Here is a 21074-nt window from a genome sequence, read left to right as displayed (position 1 = left end):
GAACCATATGTTGATTGTTCTAATGCGTTCAATACTTCTCAGGTTATAATGTTAATGTTTGTCACAGATTTAATAAAATGAATACTGGTAAAAAACTTAAATTATGTGGATTGCTTTGTAGGTGTTTGAGTGCCGAGAAGATGTTTTGCGGTGGGCTCGATTCGTTGCTCATGAAAACAGATTTGTGACGGTGATTTTAAGGTCGGATACAAACATAGGTAGTAGAGGAAGGACTACGTTTGTGTTAATTGGCTGTGAAAGGAGTGGCGAGTATAGATGTAGGAAAAAAGAATTTATCTGAAGAGACACTGAGACTAGGAAATGTGGGTGTCCCTTCAAGCTTCGTTGCAAGCCAGTGGTTGGAGGAGAAGGCTGAATGGTGAAGTTGATTTGTGGAGTGCATAATCATGAATTGGCCAAGTCATTAGTTGGACATCCACATGCGAGGCGATTGACTAAAGCTAAAAAAACACTTATTGCTGATATGACGAAGTCCATGGTGAACCTAAGAAACATTCTGCTAACTCTGAAGGAACACAATGCCAATAGCTATACGACCATTAAATAGATATACAATGCAAGAAGTGTATTTCGTTCTTCCATAAGAGGAAGCGATCTTGAAATGCAACATCTGATGAAACTTCTTGAATGTGATTAGTATATTCATTGGCACAGAATAAAGGATGAAGACGTGGTTTGTGGTATCTTTTGGTGTCACCCTGATGCAGTGAAGTTAGTCAACGCATGTAATTTGGTGTTTTTGATAGACAACACCTACAAAACAAACCGGTACAGACTCCCACTGTTCGATTTTGTTGGGGTGACACCGACTGGGATGACATTCTCTATCGGTTTTGCATATGTGGAGGGTGAACGCGTTAATAATTTGGTCTAGGCTTGACAACGCTTCCGAGGCCTTTTTTTTAAAGTGTGATGCCCTCCCTGGAGTTAGTGTTACTGACAGAGACCAAACATTGATGAATGCAGTGAAGGTTATATTCCCTGAATGTACAAATTTGTTGTGCAGCTTTCACATAAACAAGAATGTGAAGGCCAAATGTAAATCACTAATTGTGCAAAAAAATGTTTGGGATTATGTCATGGATTGCTGGGGATGTCTGACTGATTGTCCTTCAGAACAGGAGTTTGATGAATGCCTGAAGAAGTTCGAAATGGCTTGCACACCTTGGTCAATGTTTGTTGACTATGTCAAGGAAACATGGATAATACCACACAAGGAAAATTTTGTTTCTGTTTGGACTAATAAGGTGATGCACTTAGGAAACACAACAACAAACAGGTATGAAACTGTTCAACTATTTCTATTAACGTTGATGAATTGATGGAATTGTATTATTATATATGTTTATTTTTATTTGTGTATTTGAAATGTAGGGTTGAATCTGCTCACTCGTCTTTAAAAGGATTGTTACAAAATAGCCTTGGAGACTTATGCAGTGTGTGGGATGCCATGAACAACATGATTACGTTACAGCACACAGAGATTAAAGCATCATTTGAAACAAGTACATATGTCATTGGACATGTGTTCAAAAAAACCTTATACAGGAGGCTTCTTGGAATGGTTTCAAGGTATCCTTTAAATCAGATTGTTGCTGAATTAGAGCATGTTGACTATGCTGGCAAGAATCCCTCAAGTTGTGGTTGCATGGTGAGAACCACACTTGGTCTTCCTTGTGCTTGTGAGCTATCCAAATATGTTGGTGGTTGCATCCCACTGGATTCAATCCATATGTTCTGGAGGAGACTCAGTTTTTTAGACCAAGGGTTATTTGAGCCCGAGGTCAACATCAAGGAAGTAATGGAAACAATATCCAAAAGATTCGAAGAACTTGATGTTTGTGGCAAGTTTACTCTGAAGACTAAACTTTGGGAAATTGCATACCCTGATCAGAATTCGATGTGTCCTCCTCCAGCAAAGGTTAACACAAAGGGGGTACCGAAGAAAGCTATGAACAGGAACCCAAGGTCAACAAAGTGCGATCCATCTTACTGGGAGTATGTAGATGCCTTTGAATCTATGCAAAATAGCAATTCGTCGGTGAGGCGTACTGCATCATCCTCTGAGCAACCGAATCGAAGAACGGTGATGCCCATGTTGGATCAGTTTCAACCATTTATGCACGACTTCATTGATAAGATTGTTGATGTCAAAGCTGATGGTAACTATGGATATCCGCAACCATCAGCTTAAAGAACTTGCCAAATTCTTAGAAGATTATATCAAGCTCTTTGGTGGCACGGAGAAATTTGAGGAATTAAGGATGTCATTACTTGTTGATGGGTTAACCAAGGTATGTAATTTATGTATTTGATTTTTAAGACTTAACTTTGAAATTAAGTTTGACATGTATATTTGTTTCATTTAGGTGACTACGGATAAGTGGATGGATATAACGAACATGGGACATGTCATTGTATCAAGGTATAAAGTAATCATTGTATCCTTGTCTAAACAACAAAGCACGACATTCTTTCCTCTTAGAAGTCAACCGCTGGCAAATTCTTCATTGCATCGTATAATTTGTATCGGTCATGTGTATGACAATCATTTTGTTGAGGTACATTGTAGATATGAAGTGTTTTTTTATATTTATGAAATGAGTTTTGTAGGATTGAGTTAACACTTTTTTCGCATGTACAACAGGTTTATTTAAAAGAACGTTGTCCCTTGCCGCCTATAGCATTGTTATGGTCTAGCAATTGTCATCCTCAGGCGAAGCCGTGGCCAAATCCATATATTAGCATAATGCAGCATTACAAGAGCTTCGTGATGTTCAAGAGAGACTATGTTGACATAAATGATGATTGAACATGTAATTTATAATGACTAATCGTTTTGAATTGGATATTCACATTTATTTGTTACGTCCACAACAAAATTATTACTTAATTCTAAAAAAGCATGTATGATATATCGTTGTCTGAGTTGACAACACATTGTGAAAAAACATGTATGATAAATTGTTGTCTGCATTAATATAAAACGCGTGAAAGGATCTTGCATAGCATGACTACACATGCAGATCTGATGCAAGCTAAAGCATGTCACATCATTGGTGTAGTTGACAATACATATAGAAAGTATGTGCATGCGTATTTTTAATCTTTAAAAAATGCAGCACTAATATTAAAACTCATCTATATATATGACACAGCCTAACACTGTAAAAAATCACAAGTTTCAGTCGTAATCCAACTCTTACAAAAAAAACTATGACATTCTTGGGAGGGACAAGCAGTCAGACAGTTGTGAACTCCACATTAGGTTTTATTTTTCCAAATGGATCCATTGTTCACAACGACAGTGGTGTTTCCTTTCAAATTTCCACTCCAGTTCCCATTCGAGTACCTAACGGGTGTGATTTTCAAACGTTAAAAACCAGAATACACAATACCCTTAAGCTAACCGACAAGCAATTTTTGGATGAAATTTACTACCGGCAGCCTTTCACATATGCAGGTAATCAATTTCGGTTTCAATGTATGCAACTGAAAGATGATGCTGGTGTTAACACAATTTTAATGTGTAATCATGAATTTTTGTTTGTTGGTCTGATTGAGTTATTATGTAACATTGCTAGAACCCCAGATGGTATTTTAAACTTACTTCAAGCTACTATGACCCCTACTCATGATGCCCTGCTATATTACAATGGGAGGTGGAACATGTCACGCCAAAATGAGTTTGTTGGTTACTCGTTCACAAGAAAAAATCCCAAAAAGTTTGACATTCCCACCGGATGTACCATGGATGAATTGAAGGATTTGATCAAGCAAGTTGCGCCTACTGGGATTCCCCCTTATGGTATTGATGAAACACAAATGGTAAGGTGATTGTTTTTTCGGAAACCAAGTCACCGTGAGTATTTAGAAAAAGTTATCAAATTCGAAATAATTTAACTCAAAACCAACGATGACGTGATGAAGGTGTTGATTAAGTCTAACTACTGGAAAAAGATTGGGCCAATAGAAATTTTAGTTGTTTTCAGTAAACTTGTACCGGAAATAGAAGACGAGTTGTCCTTGTCGCAAAATTAGCATGAGTTAGTTGTAGTATTTGATGCAAATTTAATTTCGTTCGACTATGTTGAAGTTAATGTACTGTTTGAGTAGTTGGATGTGGATTTGCTAGTCATGCTCTCTCCCTTAACATGTGATGAATAACATTATGAAAGTTCTAATTGTGTTTCACTAACCCTATGATACCAGCTCCCTTCAAAGTTAAATATTGCATTTAGACCATGAGTTTTCATCCATTGAATATATTTAAGTTAGATATAACTTTTGTAAATATATTTAAGTTAGATATAACTTTTATAAATATATTTAAGTTAGATAGAACTTTTATAAATAGTAAAAATTTTCATTCAAGTATTTAATATAATTATATATTTAAATTCCAGATTTAAACTCAAAATTATTAATTTAACTGAAGCAATTTTACGGTTTACACTAATTAATCTACACATTTGATTCGGTATTTGTTTTTTTTTTTCGACAAAATATAAGATTCATCGATTTGGTATTTGTGATCACTAATTTTTACCATACAAACGTAATTTGTGTAAATCATAAATATATTTGACACCTAATAAAAAAAAAGAGAAAAGGAGGCAATTGGTTAAAGTCATTTTCATTTTTCTCTCTCTATTTTATCTAACAAATTAACAAGATTTATGACAGACTTTAAAACGGATTTGGTAGAAGGTGCTTACTGATTCGGTTATATTTTATTTTTTGACTTTGCCCACAGAATCAAGGATTGAATCCAATGTTTATATATGATTGTGATGAAAATACACTAAATTTGTTTGCTCTAATTTATGATGGAACGGGAACCCCATCAATCTTTCACAATTTTGACCAATTTTCTTCTTTGATTTTTCTTATTTCGTTTATGAATTTAGCTTTTGGTTTCAAGAATCTAGTGTTCTTTAATAGCCTCCTCCATAATATGATGCAATATACAAGTACAACTAGTAAAATACATTTTTTTCTTGTTGTAAAAGACTTACTAGTGTATGACTTAATTATATATTATTACCTTTAATTTTTTTTTTGCTTAAAATATATATATTATTACCTATAAAAGTTAGTAGTGTTTTAGTATTATATATGTCTAATTATAAGGTTTTATTTTTTAGTCTCTTAAAATAAAATATAAATGTTACACCTAATTATAAAATTATAAAATATAAATACGGATTTTTATCTCAGGAGAGAAATTAAAAATAAACATTTTTTTAATTTGATAGAATAAAATTATAAAATTTTATAAGCTAGATTAGGCAAAGGGAATACACGATCAATGGAAATAAATAAAACTAACATTACTAATGGAAATAAATAAAACCAACATTACTAATGAAATGAGTTCAAGTACAATATCTGTATATACATCGAATGTCAATATAAAATATGTAAATAAACTACGCCTGATCCGTGCGCTGCCTGCGTCGAGACCTAACATATACTAGCTGGTGCTATGTGACACTTCTGGTCATCCTGAGGCATTCTTCAATCACCTCATGTGTCGATGAGCCTGACATAACCACCCCTAGGCTCAGATGGCGCTCCAACCTCTCAGCAATCCCATGACAAACTTCCTGTTAAATACAAAACAAACAGATTACACAAATTATTATGAAAATATTGATGTAAATGGCATAAATTATTAGTATTACTTACCACTGCATGTCTAGGCTCCTCCACAGCAAGCCTCGCAGATGTCGATGGTGCTCTTGGCTCCAGCACGTGAGGGATATCTGTCTTTGAGGCCTGAGGGATGACTCGAGCCTGCGGAGCATGACCATCTGGCAGAGGATCTGATGCCTGGCCTGGTGTCATGAAAGGATGCGAGATGCGGAAGAACCAGTCCATGTAGTCGTTGACACACTGACCTGACACAACGCACACCTCACCTGCTAGAATCATATGATCCGAATAGTGCATCCACCTATTGTGTATATCATCATACGACATCCTTGAATCGATAGGCGGAGCAGGAATGGTCTGGATGTATCCAAATTGCCGCATGACCCTCTCTGGCCAGTAATACATAGCAACGGGCCCCCAGCGCAAGAGATCGGAATAGCATGAAATCATATGGAAGTCCCGGACCGGTCGGTGCTCCCTATATGGGATCCAACAGACATCCGGAATCCGGAGTCGGTCCAGGCACTCCATGTATGCCGGTGTACGTATGCTCTTCACGATCTTCTTCATAGCAATCCACCTACAGGCACGCGATGAATCCTCATCGTAGTCCTAATCAGCAGTGGATTCCCCGACTGAGGGAAAATGCTCGTATATCCAACACTACAAAGGTAACATCAAAATGATAAACATTAATAAGTCTAAAATAATTTAAAGTTAAATATTGTCGAACCTCAACAAATGAAAAACATGTTCGTTACCTGCAGCAGTGTGATGTAACCGCCAAGCTGTCGGCTGCTACTGATAGAAGCATCGTTCAACTGGTCGTACATATGCACCAGTGCAGCTACTCCCCAGGCGTACCTCCCGGTCTGACTGAGGTCACGAAGGGCCTCCAAATACACAACATGAACATTGCTTGCACTCTTGTTAGCAAACAGAATGCAACCCAAAAGATGAAGAAGATATGCGCGAGCCGCAACTGTCCAATGACCTGCCTGGCATCGGCGCTCATAGATATCACGTACCCATTGCAGCCGTACGTACGGTCCACAACACTGCCCTGTCTCAGCCCTGGCAGCCTCTGCAGAGACCATCAATAAGTCCACCAGCATTTGAACCGCATCATCCACGTGCAAGGGCTGAAAGGCGTGCAAGTCACCAACCACGGACAAATGCAGAAGCGACAAGAAGTCGTCCAGCGTGATCGTCACCTCTCCCACGGGGAGATGGAAACAAGACGTCTCCCGGTGCCACCGCTCGACAAACGAGGACAAAAGTCCCCGATCGCCAGTGTCTACCGAACACGTGATCAGAGGACTTAGTCCTGTCCCAGCAACTAGTCCCTCAATGGTAGGGACAGGTCTGCCTAAACTATGGACCTTCCTCCCGTGAGAGGATAACTTCAACTTAGGACGCTCCTGAATTGAAGTATAAAGGAACGCAAAATTCGTTAAAATCATCATTTAAAGGAAAACTAATTTCAATCATTAAGTATAACTAACAAGTAACTAAAAATAAATATTATAAATACCTCTCTCATCCATACGCTGCAAGCAATGTGATTCGCATACTGGGTCTACACGGATGGGTCGCTCGGACCCCCCAGAAATCCCTCATCCTCATCCTCTGCAGCCTGGGCGCCTGTGTCATCAGGAATATTTGGCCCAATGTCCTCTACATTAGCTGGTGCCATCGGGTCATCCGGAAATACGTCAGCCTCTACATTTGGCGTAGGGAGCACTGGCTCATCGTGCGCCACAGTCACAGGTACTCGCTGCCTTGTGCGGATGTGGTAGGCCGTCGATGCAGCGGAGCATCATCGGAATCATCATGATCTCCTCTACTAGTAACGTGACCTAAGGCACGATCTAATCCTCTGGTCCTAACCATGATCTGCAAATCAGTACCACAAATTCCATCACTAATTTCATTCACTCAAATTTCATTGGTCTAACGCAAATTTCATCGACTCAAAGTCACACAAGTTGTCAGGATTTCATTGACTGTAGGGCTGTCATTCAGTCTATTATTTATTTGCAAAGTTGTCAGCATTACATTTATGTATTTGAAAAGTTTAGTTTAAATGTGTATTTTTTAGAAATTTTAGACTATTAAAAATCTATCAAACCAACCAGAATATATGCCATTCCTGGTACATTTATAATACTGCATGTATTAGAGGTATGCACCATATTTACCAAGCAGAATATATGTCATTCCTCATACAATTGGTAGTGGCTCAGTTCCTAGGGTTTCCTTTGAGAGGAACAGTTCTTGAATTTGCAAGAACGTGGTATATATGATCCTATGCCACCTAGTTCCATTTTCCTAAGCAAGAAAGAAAGAAAGTACCAATGGTGGGGGAGAGGTCATTGATGGAGTTAGAGTTGGAGATGAAGCTGAGAAGAAGACTGCTCTTGCCAAAACCAGAATCACCAATCAACAAAACCTTAAAGTAGTAATCGTAGTTGCTACTTTCAACTCTTGAAGCAGAACCCATGTTTTCTTTCTTTCTTTTTGTAGCTTCCAAAATGACCAAGAATAACTCCACCATGATGATTATCTCTCACTTTCAAGAATTGAGTAACAAAAAAAAAAAGAGAAGAGAAGGTGAGACAAGGAGGTGAAGTTGGCAGGTAGTCCAAGCGGTTGAGAGTTTGGTCTAGGAAAGAAAACCTATTGACAATGGTTAGGACAAATGTCCTCTTTCTTTCTTATGCACTTTTTTTTTTTAATGGTCACGACGCTTACCTCGATGGTGGATGGTGACGAAGCTCCCTCGACGATGGACGACGGCGTTGCTCTTCACGGAAGCCTCCTCAATGCACCACGACAACCTCCTATTCACGGCAACAATGGTGGCAAGCTCCTCAACAAAGAAGAAGAAGAACCTTTTCTCGCAACCTCCTCTTAACGACAACGAAGAAGCAGAAAACGAAAATGGCAACGCCGGTGACGTGAGAGAGTCTCACGTTAATGCAAGAAGAAGAAGCAGAAAGGCTGTGAGGAAGAACAGAAGAAAACCGCAGGAAGAAGAAGCGGAAACGCAGGCGGGGCGGGAGAGAGAGAGTCTCGCGTTAATTTCTTAAAAAATAAGTCAAGGGTATTACGGCCTTTTCACTACAAGTGCTGGGTGCACCATCAAAAATGTTGGGTGCACCTAGCAACACTCGGTGGATAATTCCCTATCTGGCCCACTGAATATCGATTCTGCACAGGAAAACCTCAACCACCTCGGCGGACAAGCAGTTAAACCCATGATAAAACAAAATGGTTTGGGGCATTGCTTTGTGCACCCAACACAATTGCTGGTACACCCAGTAGAACAGGGTAATTCCAATTTTGCCCTTTTGTAAAGCTGATACGGATGGTCCTATTTGTAAGTCTCTTATAAATTGGTCAATTTGTAAGCCTCGTACAGATTGGCCCAATCTGTATGAGGCTTATGGATTTCCCAATTCGTATGCAGGAATCGAACCTGTGACTTTTGTGTTATTAGCACGATATTCTAACCAACTGAGCTAATAAACTAATTATGTTATAAAATAATTAATGTCGCTATATATAACACTATAATTTATTAGCATATCTTAATTTAAATTTTATATTTATATTTATTATATAATATTAATGTTGAAATATTATTAAAATAAATTGAATTAGTCGCATCTTATCCTACATATTATTGGATTTTAATGGGACTAAGATGAAAGTTTAAATAAATTAAATGTCTAAGTTGGAGTCTTCTGTATGGGTTAAATATAGAGAGAACTTTACGGTTTACTAGTTTTATGCAACATCTTGAATACTTCAAATGTAGAAGATACATGTGGTATGTATATAAATACAAGACTGAACTAAAGATAGAACAATTAAAATTTGAATTTTATACCTACCAATAAAAAGTCATTTGTTATTAGTTTTTTTTTAAATAAAAAAGTCCTCACATTGGCTAAAAAGCCTCACATCCCACTACTTTCTTTAAGGAGCGTCTCGTAGAAGAGAAATTTTTTGTTTTTTTAAAATCATAGGTTAGGAAACTTAGTTTTTCATGTTTGATATTCATTTTTAAAAAATAAAATTATTGAGAAATGATGTTTCTTAGAAATGTATTTTAACTAGTTTCTCATGAAATTTTTTCAGGAAGATAAGAATCTTAGTTTTCTTTTAATATTCTGATATTCTTTATTAAATTATATAATATGATAAATAACTAAAATAATAAGTAAAAATATGGTGTCACTCTTTGATTCGTTGGAAACTTATTTAAAGATTCTTAATGATCAACCAAACAAAATTTATTCATTTCCAAGAAACATATTCAATCATGATTTCAAAACATAAACAAACTTCTTCCTTACCCAATGATAAATGTCAAATTTATCAGATTTTTATATGCATTTTGTTATGTTTATTTGACATTTTAATTAACTTTAGGCATTGTTTTAAATCAAATTAGATTTAAATTCAAATTATACTTTGTCTTAAGTAGAATTTTATGTTCTAGTTATTTTTAATGAATTATTTTATAGTTTTTCAGCAAAAACAAGTCATTCTGGCCAAAGCTCTGGAGGTCCGGAATTAGTAGAAAGTTTAGGAAGGAGAAATTGTGAAAATTGAAGATAAAAGCACGGAAAATCAAGAGTAAGATATTTTTCAAGGATAAATCAGCTGAAAAAGAAGATAATTACTTGAATTAATTAGAGATATTATTTATTTGTAATTTCTTGTGATTATCTCCTTGATTAAACTTAGTTACAATTCTATAAATATGAGACTATCTATTCATTGTAACGGTGTAGAAGTCCCAAACATTTTTAGAATTATATTTTAGACTTCTACCCTCTAGACGTCTCCATTATTCCATTAGATACTCTAGGTTTTATAGTATTATTTTTATGAGTACAATTCCTCCCACATAGGAGAGGAAGGGATGAACATTGTTTCGCTTTAATTCTATAAATTCAATATTTCATCTTGAGTTCTTTATTTGTTTTTGTACTTAATGTTTTAATTGATTGACCATCTTATAGATGAATTTTGGAATTAAGTTGCGCTTTGACAAATCTTGTAGAAACCCGAACATGAATCAAGTACTTAGTTGAGATTATCTCTAGGGATAGAATAATCTTAGTTAAGTCTCCCTAATTCTTGACTATTAATATTGATTGCTTATGTCAGTATGTTCAAGGAACTGGGTATCGAACAAGTAGTTTAGAATCTGCGATCATGTGGGAGTTAAGATAAAATACATTAGTAAATTGGGTATGAACAAGAGAAAAATTGAGCGAATTTCAAATCCAAACCTAGACATTCATTCATTAAGATCAATATTACTATCCAAATATAGTATTTCTAGTTTTACTTAATTATTTTATTATTATTTAATTTTTATTATAATTTATTTTATGATATTTATTTCATCATAATCATAAAACAAAAATATAAAATCCTAACAGGCAAAGTTAAATATAACGTGAAATAAAATGACAACACCCAATGTCCCCTAACATTAAAAAAGAAGCATATCCCACTTCTTGTTTTTGGCCTTACTTTCTGTTATCGGTACTGCAAAAATACATAAACCTATCAAAATTTTATAGGTCAACTACAACCAAAAGTAAATTTGTTTTGTTCTAACGTTCTTCATTCATCATCGTCGTGAGGAGCAACGCAGGAAACACTGTTTCGATTTAGTTTGGGGTTTCTATTTGTAACCTTTACCCCCAAATTGCATAATTTCTTAACAATTTTGTTGCCTATGCCGTTTCGTTTCCCTTTTTTGTTGAAATTATTTGTTTTCCTATTTCGAAGAACGATTGTTGTTTTGGTTGCTTTTCTCTATTTTTCCTCTGATTAATTGGCATTTTGGTTGGGTTTTCAAATTTTGTTGTGGAGAAAAAGACATACACACCTTAAAGACTTTAATTGTGATATTAACAAATAATTGAATACAACAAATTATTTGGTATGGAAAACCCTGCAACTAATGCAAATTCTAGTTTCTATATCAAATGGATGTGAAAACAACATTCTTAAATGAGGATCTTGAGGAAGAAGTGTACATGTCTCAACCTATGGGATTTGAAAGCCAAAAAGGGAAGCCACTTAGCTTGCAAGCTTAGAAGATCTATATATGGGCTAAAACAAGCATGCCGCCAATGGTATATAAAGTTTCATAATGTGGTCTCCAAATATGGATTGGAGGAAAATGTTGTAAGCCAATGCATGTATCTTAAAGTGTGTGGGAGTAAGTTTATTTTCTTAGTCCTATATGTATATGATATTTTACTTGCAAGTAGTGACTTGGGTCTTTTGCATGATACCAAAAATTTCCTCTCACAAAACTTTGATATGAAGGATATGGGTGAAGCCTTCTATGTCATTAGAATAGAAATTCATAGAGATAGATCTCTAAGAACATCGAGATTATCTCAAAAGGCTTACATAGAAAAAGTTTTGAAAAGATTTAATATGCAGAATTGTCATCAATTGCTACAACTATAGTTAAAGGGAAAAAATTTAGTCTCAATCAAGGTTCCCAAACAAGATTATAACAAAAAGAGACGAAAAGTATTCCTTATGCTTTAGTAATAGGAAGTCTCATGCATGTTCAAGTTAGCAATAGCCCTAATATTGCCTTTGCAGTAGGAATACTAGGGAGATATCAAAGTAATCCAAACTTTGAACATTGGAAAGCAACAAAAAGGGTTATGAGATACCTTGAAGGAACCAAGGATTATAAGTTGGTATACAAGCATTCTAATGTTTTAGAAATAAAAGGATACATAAATTCAGATTTTGTTGGATGAATAGACTCTAAAAGGTCCACTTTAGGCTATATGTTCTTTTTAGCCAAAGGTGCTACTATCTCTTGGAGAAGCAAAAAGCAAACAATTGTTGCATCATCCGCTATGGAAGTAGAATTCATTGGTTGCTACAAAGCTACATCACAGGCTAAATGGTTGAAGAACTTTGTTTTTGGTCTTAAAGTTGTAAATTTTGTTGAAAGACGATTGAAAATATTTTGTGATAATTCGGCTGCAATTTTCTTCTTAAAGAATAATAAGAGTGGAAGTCAAAGTAGGCATATAGATATTAAGTTTCTAGTTGTTGAAAAGACATTAAGAGAGAATTAGTCTCTATAAAGTACATAGACATTGAATCCATGATTAATGATACATTAACAAAAGGATTGTCGACTAAAGTGTTTCAGAATCATGTAATTCATATGGGTCTTATTAGTTTATAATAATATTTGTGTTTTTTTATATGACATTGTGCACATTAAGTTAGTCATGAAAGGATTCAAATTGAATCAATAAAATTAGGATCCTATATTTCACTAAGAAAAGGTTACATATTGTAATACATGAAAGGAAATGTTTAATCTAAATATAGCCACCATGATTCATCTATAATTACTTTTAGTGACAATATCAAGTTTAAGTTGACAAGACATGACCATATTTTATTGTCAAAATAAAGATTATTAATATATATTAGTCAAGTGGGAGAATGTTAGAATATAAACATCAATGTGGCCATAATAGGAATTTAATGTAATTGTTACACGTTTTATTTTTTGAATTATTGACTTTTAATGGAGGAACCAAATTAAAGGGACAGTTACATTCTCAATTTTATGAATGTGTCCCTTGCCTTGCCTATATAAAGTCTGTGATGCTCTATTGATTTACACACCTTCAAAAGGCTAAGGCTAGAAGATTCCTTCCTATTCTCTTTCTCTATTTTGTGAGTTGAATTGTGAGTTTTCAATGATTGCCTATAGTAACAATGACTTCAAATGGAGGTACACTTTTGCATTATACTCCCTATATTTTATTTTGTCTAAGAGTGTATTTATTCTTACTTTGTATCAAGGACCAATGACAAAGTAATGAATATATATGTTTGTATTCATCATAAGAGGTCTAACAAAAAGGCCATGGCCCTATGTTTTGATTATCTACTCCAATGCTTCAACCCTAGTAGTAAGTAATTGTTTACCCATATGGTTGCACAATACAAGGTTTTTGATATGGTATACACATTTTATTAAGCTCTTATTCGTTACCATTGCTTTATCATTCATAACTTTTAGTGCAACAACAAACTATGCTAATTGCTCTTATCACAAGGTTTCAATTAGATTCTGCTCAAAAAGAATGATTTGATTTTTTATAAGCAAATTGGTTCTTATAAGCAAATGATTCTTTATAACCAAATAGCTACGAGGTTGCTCCTGTGGCTGCACAATACAAGACTTTCTGATATAGAATACAAATTTTATTATTCTCTTATTCGTACCATTGCTTTAAACAAATTGATTCTTATAAGCAAATGATTTAATTTTTAAAATGCAAATCATTGCATTGTTTATTGTCTACATAATTAAACCATAGTTCAAATGTGATTTGTTCTTTTATTTGCAGTCACAATGGCTATTGGATTATGTTTGAAGAGGGCGATGTACAAAATTCTAGCTAGGTCTTTTGTATCAAGAGCTAGGATTCATGTGCTTTTTAATTGAGTGTCTTATAGGTGTCAATTTGACAGTAGCAGTAGTGATATATGTGCATTTGCACCAATGTATCATTAGATTTTAATGAAGGCTAATATGGCATATGTGAACACAACAGAGGAGGCTATTATGAGGGATTTTTGTATATAGGCCTTCTAGCATGTCCTAATATGTAGTCATTTTTTTTCCAACCTGATTACTTAAGGAATTGACAAGTACTTCTTTACAAAACATGAAAGTATAACAATATTCAACATTTCAATTATTTGCATGTCTTTTTGATACTTTGGTACTCTTAATTGCCAGTAAAATTCATCATTTCAAATTTTAAAGTACTTTATTTCTCTATAAATATAACAAAAACAATCGATTGTAGGCTGCAGCAAGTCGAGTTACCCGTGCGAATGCACGGGTACCATACTAGTTTTTTTTTTTTTTATCAAAAACATTAATTATTGATCATATTAAATGATCTACTAGAAGAACAATGTGATATTTAGTTTCCACCTTCACATGGAAATAATTTTGTGAAAAACATAACTAAAAAACACACTCAAGAAACATTGTCCCCCTATATATGTCATTTTTTAAAAAATAAATCAAACTCAAAAAACAAAGTTTCTTAACTTTAAGTCTTTGGGAAACAAAAATTTTCTTGTACTAAATGTTTCATAAGAGTAAGTTAAGAATTAGTTTTACTACTTCAAAAATTTCTTAAATCCTACATGGCAACCAAGGACCACAAAAAGTGAAATAAGAACCCAAATTAAATTTCAACATTAAAATATTCTTAAAAAGATAATTTTATTTGTACTCTTAGTTATTTTTTCTTTTTACATTTTCCATTTCTTTACATTTAAAAAATTATTAAAAAAGGTTCAAAAATAATTTCCATTTTTTGTTTCTTTAAATTTAAAAAATTATTGAAAAAAGGTCCAAAACCAATTTCCAAAATACCAAAATAAAAGTAGAGGTAAAAAGAGAAAAATAATTAGTTCCTACACCCCATAAGAAAAGTGAATGGACAAATATGTCCTTGACCCTAGCTCCCTTTCCTTCTCCTTCGTGATTTAACGCAACCCTTCCCTTTCCTTGCACCTCAACTCTGAACCTATGGTGGTGTTGGTGGAGACAGTATCTCAAATTTTTCGTTAAGCATGACCATTGCTTTCGCCCTCTCCGACCTCCTCTTAACGCGACGTTATTCATGAAGGCATCGATGGACTTTACTTGCAAGGTTGACTCTACCATTAGCGCATCCATGTCGTGCCATTCTTCGAGTCTGCACACTCCTTTAGGCGTCAAGGCCTCCTCGCCAATCAACTTCCTTGATGACCACCACTTGTTCTCTAACATGGACCCTAACATCAACATTGAAGAGGGAGAGGTTTTCTTCGGGCTTCTCCTTAATCCAAAGACAAGTCTAAATGAATAAGTGAATAAAAGAAGAATTGAAGGGGTGTAGGAAAATTTGCTATCCTATTCTAGAGTAACTATTTCATAATATGATTTTCGTATTTCGAAATAGCTATTTTGAAATACTTTTTTGGAATTACCATTTTGTAATAGGAGGTGCCTGAGTGAGGGATATCTATTGGAGTCTTTTTGGAGGTGCCAAAAGCAAAAAATGGACTGTAGGAAGTAAAGGTTGAATCTCCTAGATGTTATTGCATACCTAGGACCATTTAAAAAATAGATTCACACCAGATTTTAAAAAAAGAGTTGTTATTGACTCCAATTGATTTGCTATTGGCCCTTAAAAACGTGAGTAAATACTTTTTTAACCCTCCCTCTTATCCCAACACCAAGGTCACACACCACCACCTCGTCGTGCAACATTGACCTTACTGCATCACCACCTTAAACAAATCCCCTCATTGCGCCACCACCTCATTGTGCGACCCCCTCATCGGTTAAATCTAAATGCAACACCACTATTAGTGTCGTGCGCTGTTCCCAACTTCAGATTTGCTAGCACGTGACCCCTCATCGTCCCAGCCACCACTGCACATCCTCACCACTGTGTCCAAACACCATAGCACCATCACAACTCTTTGCCTTGGTTCGCGTGCCCCACCATCATTAGATTTGTTCTTGTAGAGGAAGAAGAAGAGGGAAACGGGCAACAAAAGTGTAGTTCTATTTTTGGGTCGAAAAAAATTAAACAATAAAATCGTGATTCTCTTGTTCATTTTTTTCACCCTTTCAAAAAACAACAGAAACACAATTTCTTTGTATAATGTGCAACAAAATTGTGTTTTTATTTTTTTTTTCACCCCTTCAAAAAACATGATTTTGTTACATACTATACAACGAAATTATATTTTCATTATTCGCACCCTCATCAATAAACAATGGAATCATATATTCGTGAAAAGGATATTTGTGAAAAAAAAGTGTCACTTAGGGCGAATAACAAATGTAGATGGGCCAATAGCAATCCCCATTCAAAAACTGGACAAGATTATCATGGCCCATTTATTTTTTATTGTTTGATTTTTCTTTTAGTCTTGTTTTCACTATTCACGCAGCCAATCCCGATTTCTGAAATTGGGAGAAACATTCATTTGAAGGTGACAAGCAGAGCTCTAATATTCGCTACAATTACAAACCCTAATCAGCTCACAGACCTCTCTTTCTCGCGTCTTTGGAGGTATAGTTTCCAAGTCTCCTTTTCTTCGATCCAAGCGTTATTGTTCCCAATCTTTTTTCATACCAATTGCTGTTCCAGCAAAATTGTAAGGGATCGAAGATCTAATCTTATTTCTTCTATTATATCTTTGCAATTCTATTAAACATGGATCACTTCGTTGTTGAGTGCTGCATCTGATTAATGGGCAGATTTTAGTGCTTGGGTTCACACGGTAGTTATTTTTTATATGAAATTTTCGTTCTCACTGAGTTCACGCACATGTTGGCTATTCCGTCAGGGGTGTGCACTTAATATTGTCTTTGGGTTTTTGTTCTATGCCAATTCGAAAAGACTTTGCCAGATGGTTGTAAAGTTCTCTTGGAAATTGGCATTTGGCGACAGAATTTTTTTTGGGTAAAATATTATTTTTCATTTGTAAGAGATTTTCACATTATACTAATATTTTCTCGTTTCTTTTCCTGTTTTGTAAGTTATACTTCTTTTTCATAAATAAAAAATGAAATAGGGTTGAGAAATGATGATGGGTCTGAAATTTATGATTGAGGGTTTTAGAAAGTCAGGTTGCTGCTGCAGGACGATCCTACAACTTAAATGCAACTTCTAGTTTGTATAGCAAATTACTGAATGGACATGATCATCAGTCACTTTTATTGAATCAAAATAACAATATTCGATTGTTATTTGAGCTATTAAATTGGATTTCTCATTTCTTCTTTTTACACAGATTCTTACTTTTTGTTATATTATGTTCTTATGATAGTTTGCTTTTATCTATTAGTGTACGACAATGAATGTTGTGTTGCACATTATTATTATTAAGTTTTTTACAACAAAACTATTTTTTTTCCATGTTCAATTTGTTAAGTGATAGAGAATGTTTCTTCCTTGCTATGATAACTTTGAGAATGATATCTCTGAATTACCGACTTCTAAATCATTTCAGTTCATTTCTATTATGTGTTTTCTAAATCAAATCATTTAGCATTTTAATGTTTCCAAATATGTCCTAATGGTTATAGTTATGGAGGAGCAATTCATACTTAGAGTTCCACCTAATGTGGCAGAGCGGATAGAGCGTCTTCTGAATGAAAACAATGCTTCTTCATCTGAAGACAAGTCACTAGATTTGTCATTTAGAGAGGATGGAAGAAGTGGTACGTTTATGATTGGGAATGAACAATTCCCAGCTTCTCTATTGGATCTTCCTTGCGTTGTTGAATCCTATAAGACTTATGATGATAACTCTTTGATTAAGACTGCCGATATTGGTCAGGTCAGATTCAAATAATTCTTTCATTCTTAATCATACTCTTTGATTCATATAACGTTCTAACTGGTTACTGCATCCAACTAACAGATGATTATGGTGAGGGAATCTGGTGATGCTGCTCCAGATGTAATTGAGTACAGACATGGCCTCACTCCACCCATGAGAGATGCTCGCAAGCGTAGATTTCGCAGGGAGCCTGATCTTAATGTATAGTTTTCATTCACATAACATACACATTAACATGCCTCTCTGCCTAATATATATATATATATGCTCTCATAAATACTTTTTTTTATTCTTTTTCCCATTTTTCAGCCTGAGCTTGTCTCCCGTGTTGAGAAAGATCTTCTCAAAATCATGGCTGGAGGAACAGCGGACAATCTTGATATCCTTACATCTTTGTTTGTCTCAAATAGCAATTTAGCAAAATTTTCAATCCTTAAACACAAATTTGACTCTACTTTGAATTGTTCTCTTTAAAATGAGTAGTTATTGTGATCATTGCTGTTGCTTATTTCTTCCCCTTTTACTTATTCCTTTCCTCCCAGTTGCCCACCTGATAGTGGAAACAAGCTTAACTTTGGTTATTTCCTTGACCGAAATTCACATGTGGAAACAGCTGAGCAAGAAGAAGGGGATGAGAATGCCCGAGGTGCTAATAAAAAATCTGCACCTAAGCCTGCACCAAAACATGATATTCCAGAGAATCTTACTAATGCAGGAGAAGCTGACAGGAGTGATTCTGAGGAATCTGATGACTCAGTCTGACCAAATCAACTACCAAAAGAATATTTATATCACAATGATGAAATGAAAGCCTGTATAGTATAACTTTCGCAGTTAAATTTGAATTCCATCCAGCCTTAAAATCTCACCTACAGTAGATTTTCCATTGTAGGTGATCTGTATACACTGTTTTGTATTTTACAAATCGTGCATTTTCTCGCTATCTTTTACAAATCGTGCATTTTCTTGTCTAATGATTTGTGGTATACATTTTTGATAGTTAACCTTTGAGCCCTAATTTTCCCCCGGATATATGAGTAAGGGTAAGCATGTGTTTAATTAAAGCCATTTTGCTTTTTTACCTTACTAGTGTCCTTACTCGGAGTTGTCTGGGTTTTTTTTTAATATAAAAAATTAACGTGAAAAAAGATAATATTTTTTAAAGAGTAAATATATTTTATGTTTTAAAATACCTTGTATACAATATTTTCATAATTTATTGATGATACAATGATAGTATAAATAATTTTATATTATCATTTAATCATAAATCACTTTTGATATCAATGTTTTTAAAATTGGATCGATCATTGAATTGATTAATGTATTGGTTCAACGTTCATTGATTTAACCGTGGTTGAACGTCACCTGGCCTGTTGTAAAATTCATATTAATAAATTAATAATAATTAAATAGTTTATAATATAAAAACGGAGGGAAGAGTTGTAATATCTTGAAATTTGTGTTATATATTTACTAGTCGGTAACTCTGTATCGTTTGTCAATTGATTTTTAATGCAAGAATTAAAAGAAAATATTATAAAAAAAAAAGAAAAAAAGGTTAACATTGATACTAAAGAGTTTTATAGAGTGCAGTATATTGATTTCGTTGATTATTTATTTAGCAAGCATGCGATTTTTTTTTTGAGATTTTTTTTTGCAAGTGGCATCCACAAATATGGTTTTTCATTTACAATAAATTCGCAAATAGGATTTAATTTATTGATTATATTTTTTCATTGTACACTTTATCAATATTGAATTTGTCATTAAAATAAGTTTTTTAAAATAAAATAGTCAAGATAAAATGATATCTAAATTTTTTAAAAATAAAAAAGATGACATTGGTAAAAAAAAAAATTCTCACTCTGTTTGCGTGCTTAATTTTATTTTTCATTCCCTATGTCACAATATATATATATATATATATATATATATATATATATATATATATATATATATATTTATATATATATATTTATGTTTTTTATTGAACGATTTTATACCGCGGATAATTTATCATTTGATTGTAAAAATTTAATATATAAATAAGCATATAATGTTATTTTTCAGGAGCTTGTGGTAATCTTTCTTTTGAAACATTGTATGCAGTCTTCAAGATGACAAAGACCTAAATGATGTTTACGATAAAAAATGGCCTTTAAATTTATTTATTTAAAATTGTATTAACTTAAATGGGTTTGAAACACAATACAATTTGTTGATTATATTTGCGCATGTACAATGCAAAATATCTATTTGTTTATTAATTGATAATATAAAGATTCACACACCATCAATACATTTCTATGAAGTTCTATAATTAACATGACAACCCATCCTATGTACAACTTAAATTGCATAACAGTGACATACTAATTCACATATAGAACAAGGAGTAATACATATATCCTACATTCATAAGACACGAAATATGGTAAGCTTTTATGAAGCATAGGCAGACATACAATGCAAAAGCAGGCCCCTTAGACCGTGTATATTGTTTTGCTAATTTGTTGGATGAAAGTTGAACAGGTGAAATATGGAAACTGAATCCTTGAGGTGTCCGTAGAGGTAGGGATTGCTGCGTAAAATACGAAGTAACTTTTGAGTCCGATTAAAAGTTAGCATTGGTGCAGCTTGAACATGCGATAGTGCCCACAATTATGAACCTAAAATTGAAACATAAAACTTTTCACTTACAGGCTCGTAGTAGGGAGGATCATTGGAATCAGAGAGTGGAAAATGGACCTTGCAGGATGCCTACATCATATATTAAGAAACAAATTGGAAACAAAAAAAAATCAGATGAACATAACTATAATATTTATGTATGACAATGAGTGTTGAAATATTGACTAAACATGTCAAAAAGATTAAACAACCTGAACTGGAACGAAGTCAAGGGAGAAACTAATTTTTGTCCGCCAAGTGGATAA

General features: G+C 34.2%; 3 protein-coding genes across 4 annotated transcripts; 1 reads left to right on the top strand and 2 right to left on the bottom strand.

The window, feature by feature from the left end:
- Nucleotides 1-5507: 5507 nt before the first annotated feature.
- On the bottom strand, nucleotides 5508-7375 carry LOC114383889 (protein MAIN-LIKE 1-like). Its single transcript, XM_028343602.1, has 4 exons — nucleotides 7265-7375; nucleotides 6441-7100; nucleotides 5713-6291; nucleotides 5508-5630 (listed from the first exon to the last, which is right to left on the bottom strand). The coding sequence occupies exons 1-4, from the start codon at nucleotides 7373-7375 to the stop codon at nucleotides 5508-5510; spliced, it is 1473 nt and encodes a 490-aa protein (XP_028199403.1).
- A 68-nt stretch (nucleotides 7376-7443) lies between these two features.
- Nucleotides 7444-8236, bottom strand: LOC114383888 (ras-related protein RABC2b-like). Its single transcript, XM_028343601.1, has 3 exons — nucleotides 8035-8236; nucleotides 7815-7831; nucleotides 7444-7575 (listed from the first exon to the last, which is right to left on the bottom strand). The coding sequence occupies exons 1-3, from the start codon at nucleotides 8234-8236 to the stop codon at nucleotides 7444-7446; spliced, it is 351 nt and encodes a 116-aa protein (XP_028199402.1).
- Nucleotides 8237-16710: 8474 nt separating this feature from the next.
- On the top strand, nucleotides 16711-19109 carry LOC114383309 (transcription initiation factor TFIID subunit 7-like). Of its 2 annotated transcripts, none has more exons than XM_028342956.1 (5): nucleotides 16711-16859; nucleotides 17879-18132; nucleotides 18217-18336; nucleotides 18445-18514; nucleotides 18737-19109. In XM_028342956.1, the coding sequence occupies exons 2-5, from the start codon at nucleotides 17881-17883 to the stop codon at nucleotides 18895-18897; spliced, it is 603 nt and encodes a 200-aa protein (XP_028198757.1). In that variant the 5' UTR covers nucleotides 16711-16859; nucleotides 17879-17880; the 3' UTR covers nucleotides 18898-19109. The 2 variants fall into 2 exon arrangements, with proteins under 2 accessions (XP_028198757.1, XP_028198758.1); XM_028342957.1 differs by lacking the exon at nucleotides 16711-16859 and adding an exon at nucleotides 16885-16944.
- Nucleotides 19110-21074: the final 1965 nt, after the last annotated feature.

This window comes from Glycine soja, chromosome 14, assembly GCF_004193775.1.
Source record: "Glycine soja cultivar W05 chromosome 14, ASM419377v2, whole genome shotgun sequence".
Taxonomy (NCBI): Eukaryota; Viridiplantae; Streptophyta; class Magnoliopsida; order Fabales; family Fabaceae; genus Glycine; species Glycine soja.
Note: the sequence above shows the minus strand (reverse complement) of the source record. Positions and strands in the feature narration are given on the sequence as shown.

What these genes read in the sequence shown, in the direction of transcription:
- LOC114383888 (XM_028343601.1), bottom strand. Translation starts at nt 8,236, where the DNA reads ATGGTGGAGTTATTCTTGGTCATTTTGGAAGCTACAAAAAGAAAGAAA.
- LOC114383889 (XM_028343602.1), bottom strand. Translation starts at nt 7,375, where the DNA reads ATGGCACCAGCTAATGTAGAGGACATTGGGCCAAATATTCCTGATGAC. An exon ending in GGGGTCCGAGCGACCCATCC is followed by an intron (nt 7,101 to 7,264) that starts GTGTAGACCCAG and finishes ACTTCAATTCAG; the next exon opens with GAGCGTCCTAAGTTGAAGTT. An exon ending in AGGAGCCTAGACATGCAGTG is followed by an intron (nt 5,631 to 5,712) that starts GTAAGTAATACT and finishes TGTATTTAACAG; the next exon opens with GAAGTTTGTCATGGGATTGC.
- LOC114383309 (XM_028342956.1), top strand. Translation starts at nt 17,881, where the DNA reads ATGGAGGAGCAATTCATACTTAGAGTTCCACCTAATGTGGCAGAGCGG. An exon ending in AGACTGCCGATATTGGTCAG is followed by an intron (nt 18,133 to 18,216) that starts GTCAGATTCAAA and finishes TCCAACTAACAG; the next exon opens with ATGATTATGGTGAGGGAATC. An exon ending in AGGAACAGCGGACAATCTTG is followed by an intron (nt 18,515 to 18,736) that starts ATATCCTTACAT and finishes ACCGAAATTCAC; the next exon opens with ATGTGGAAACAGCTGAGCAA.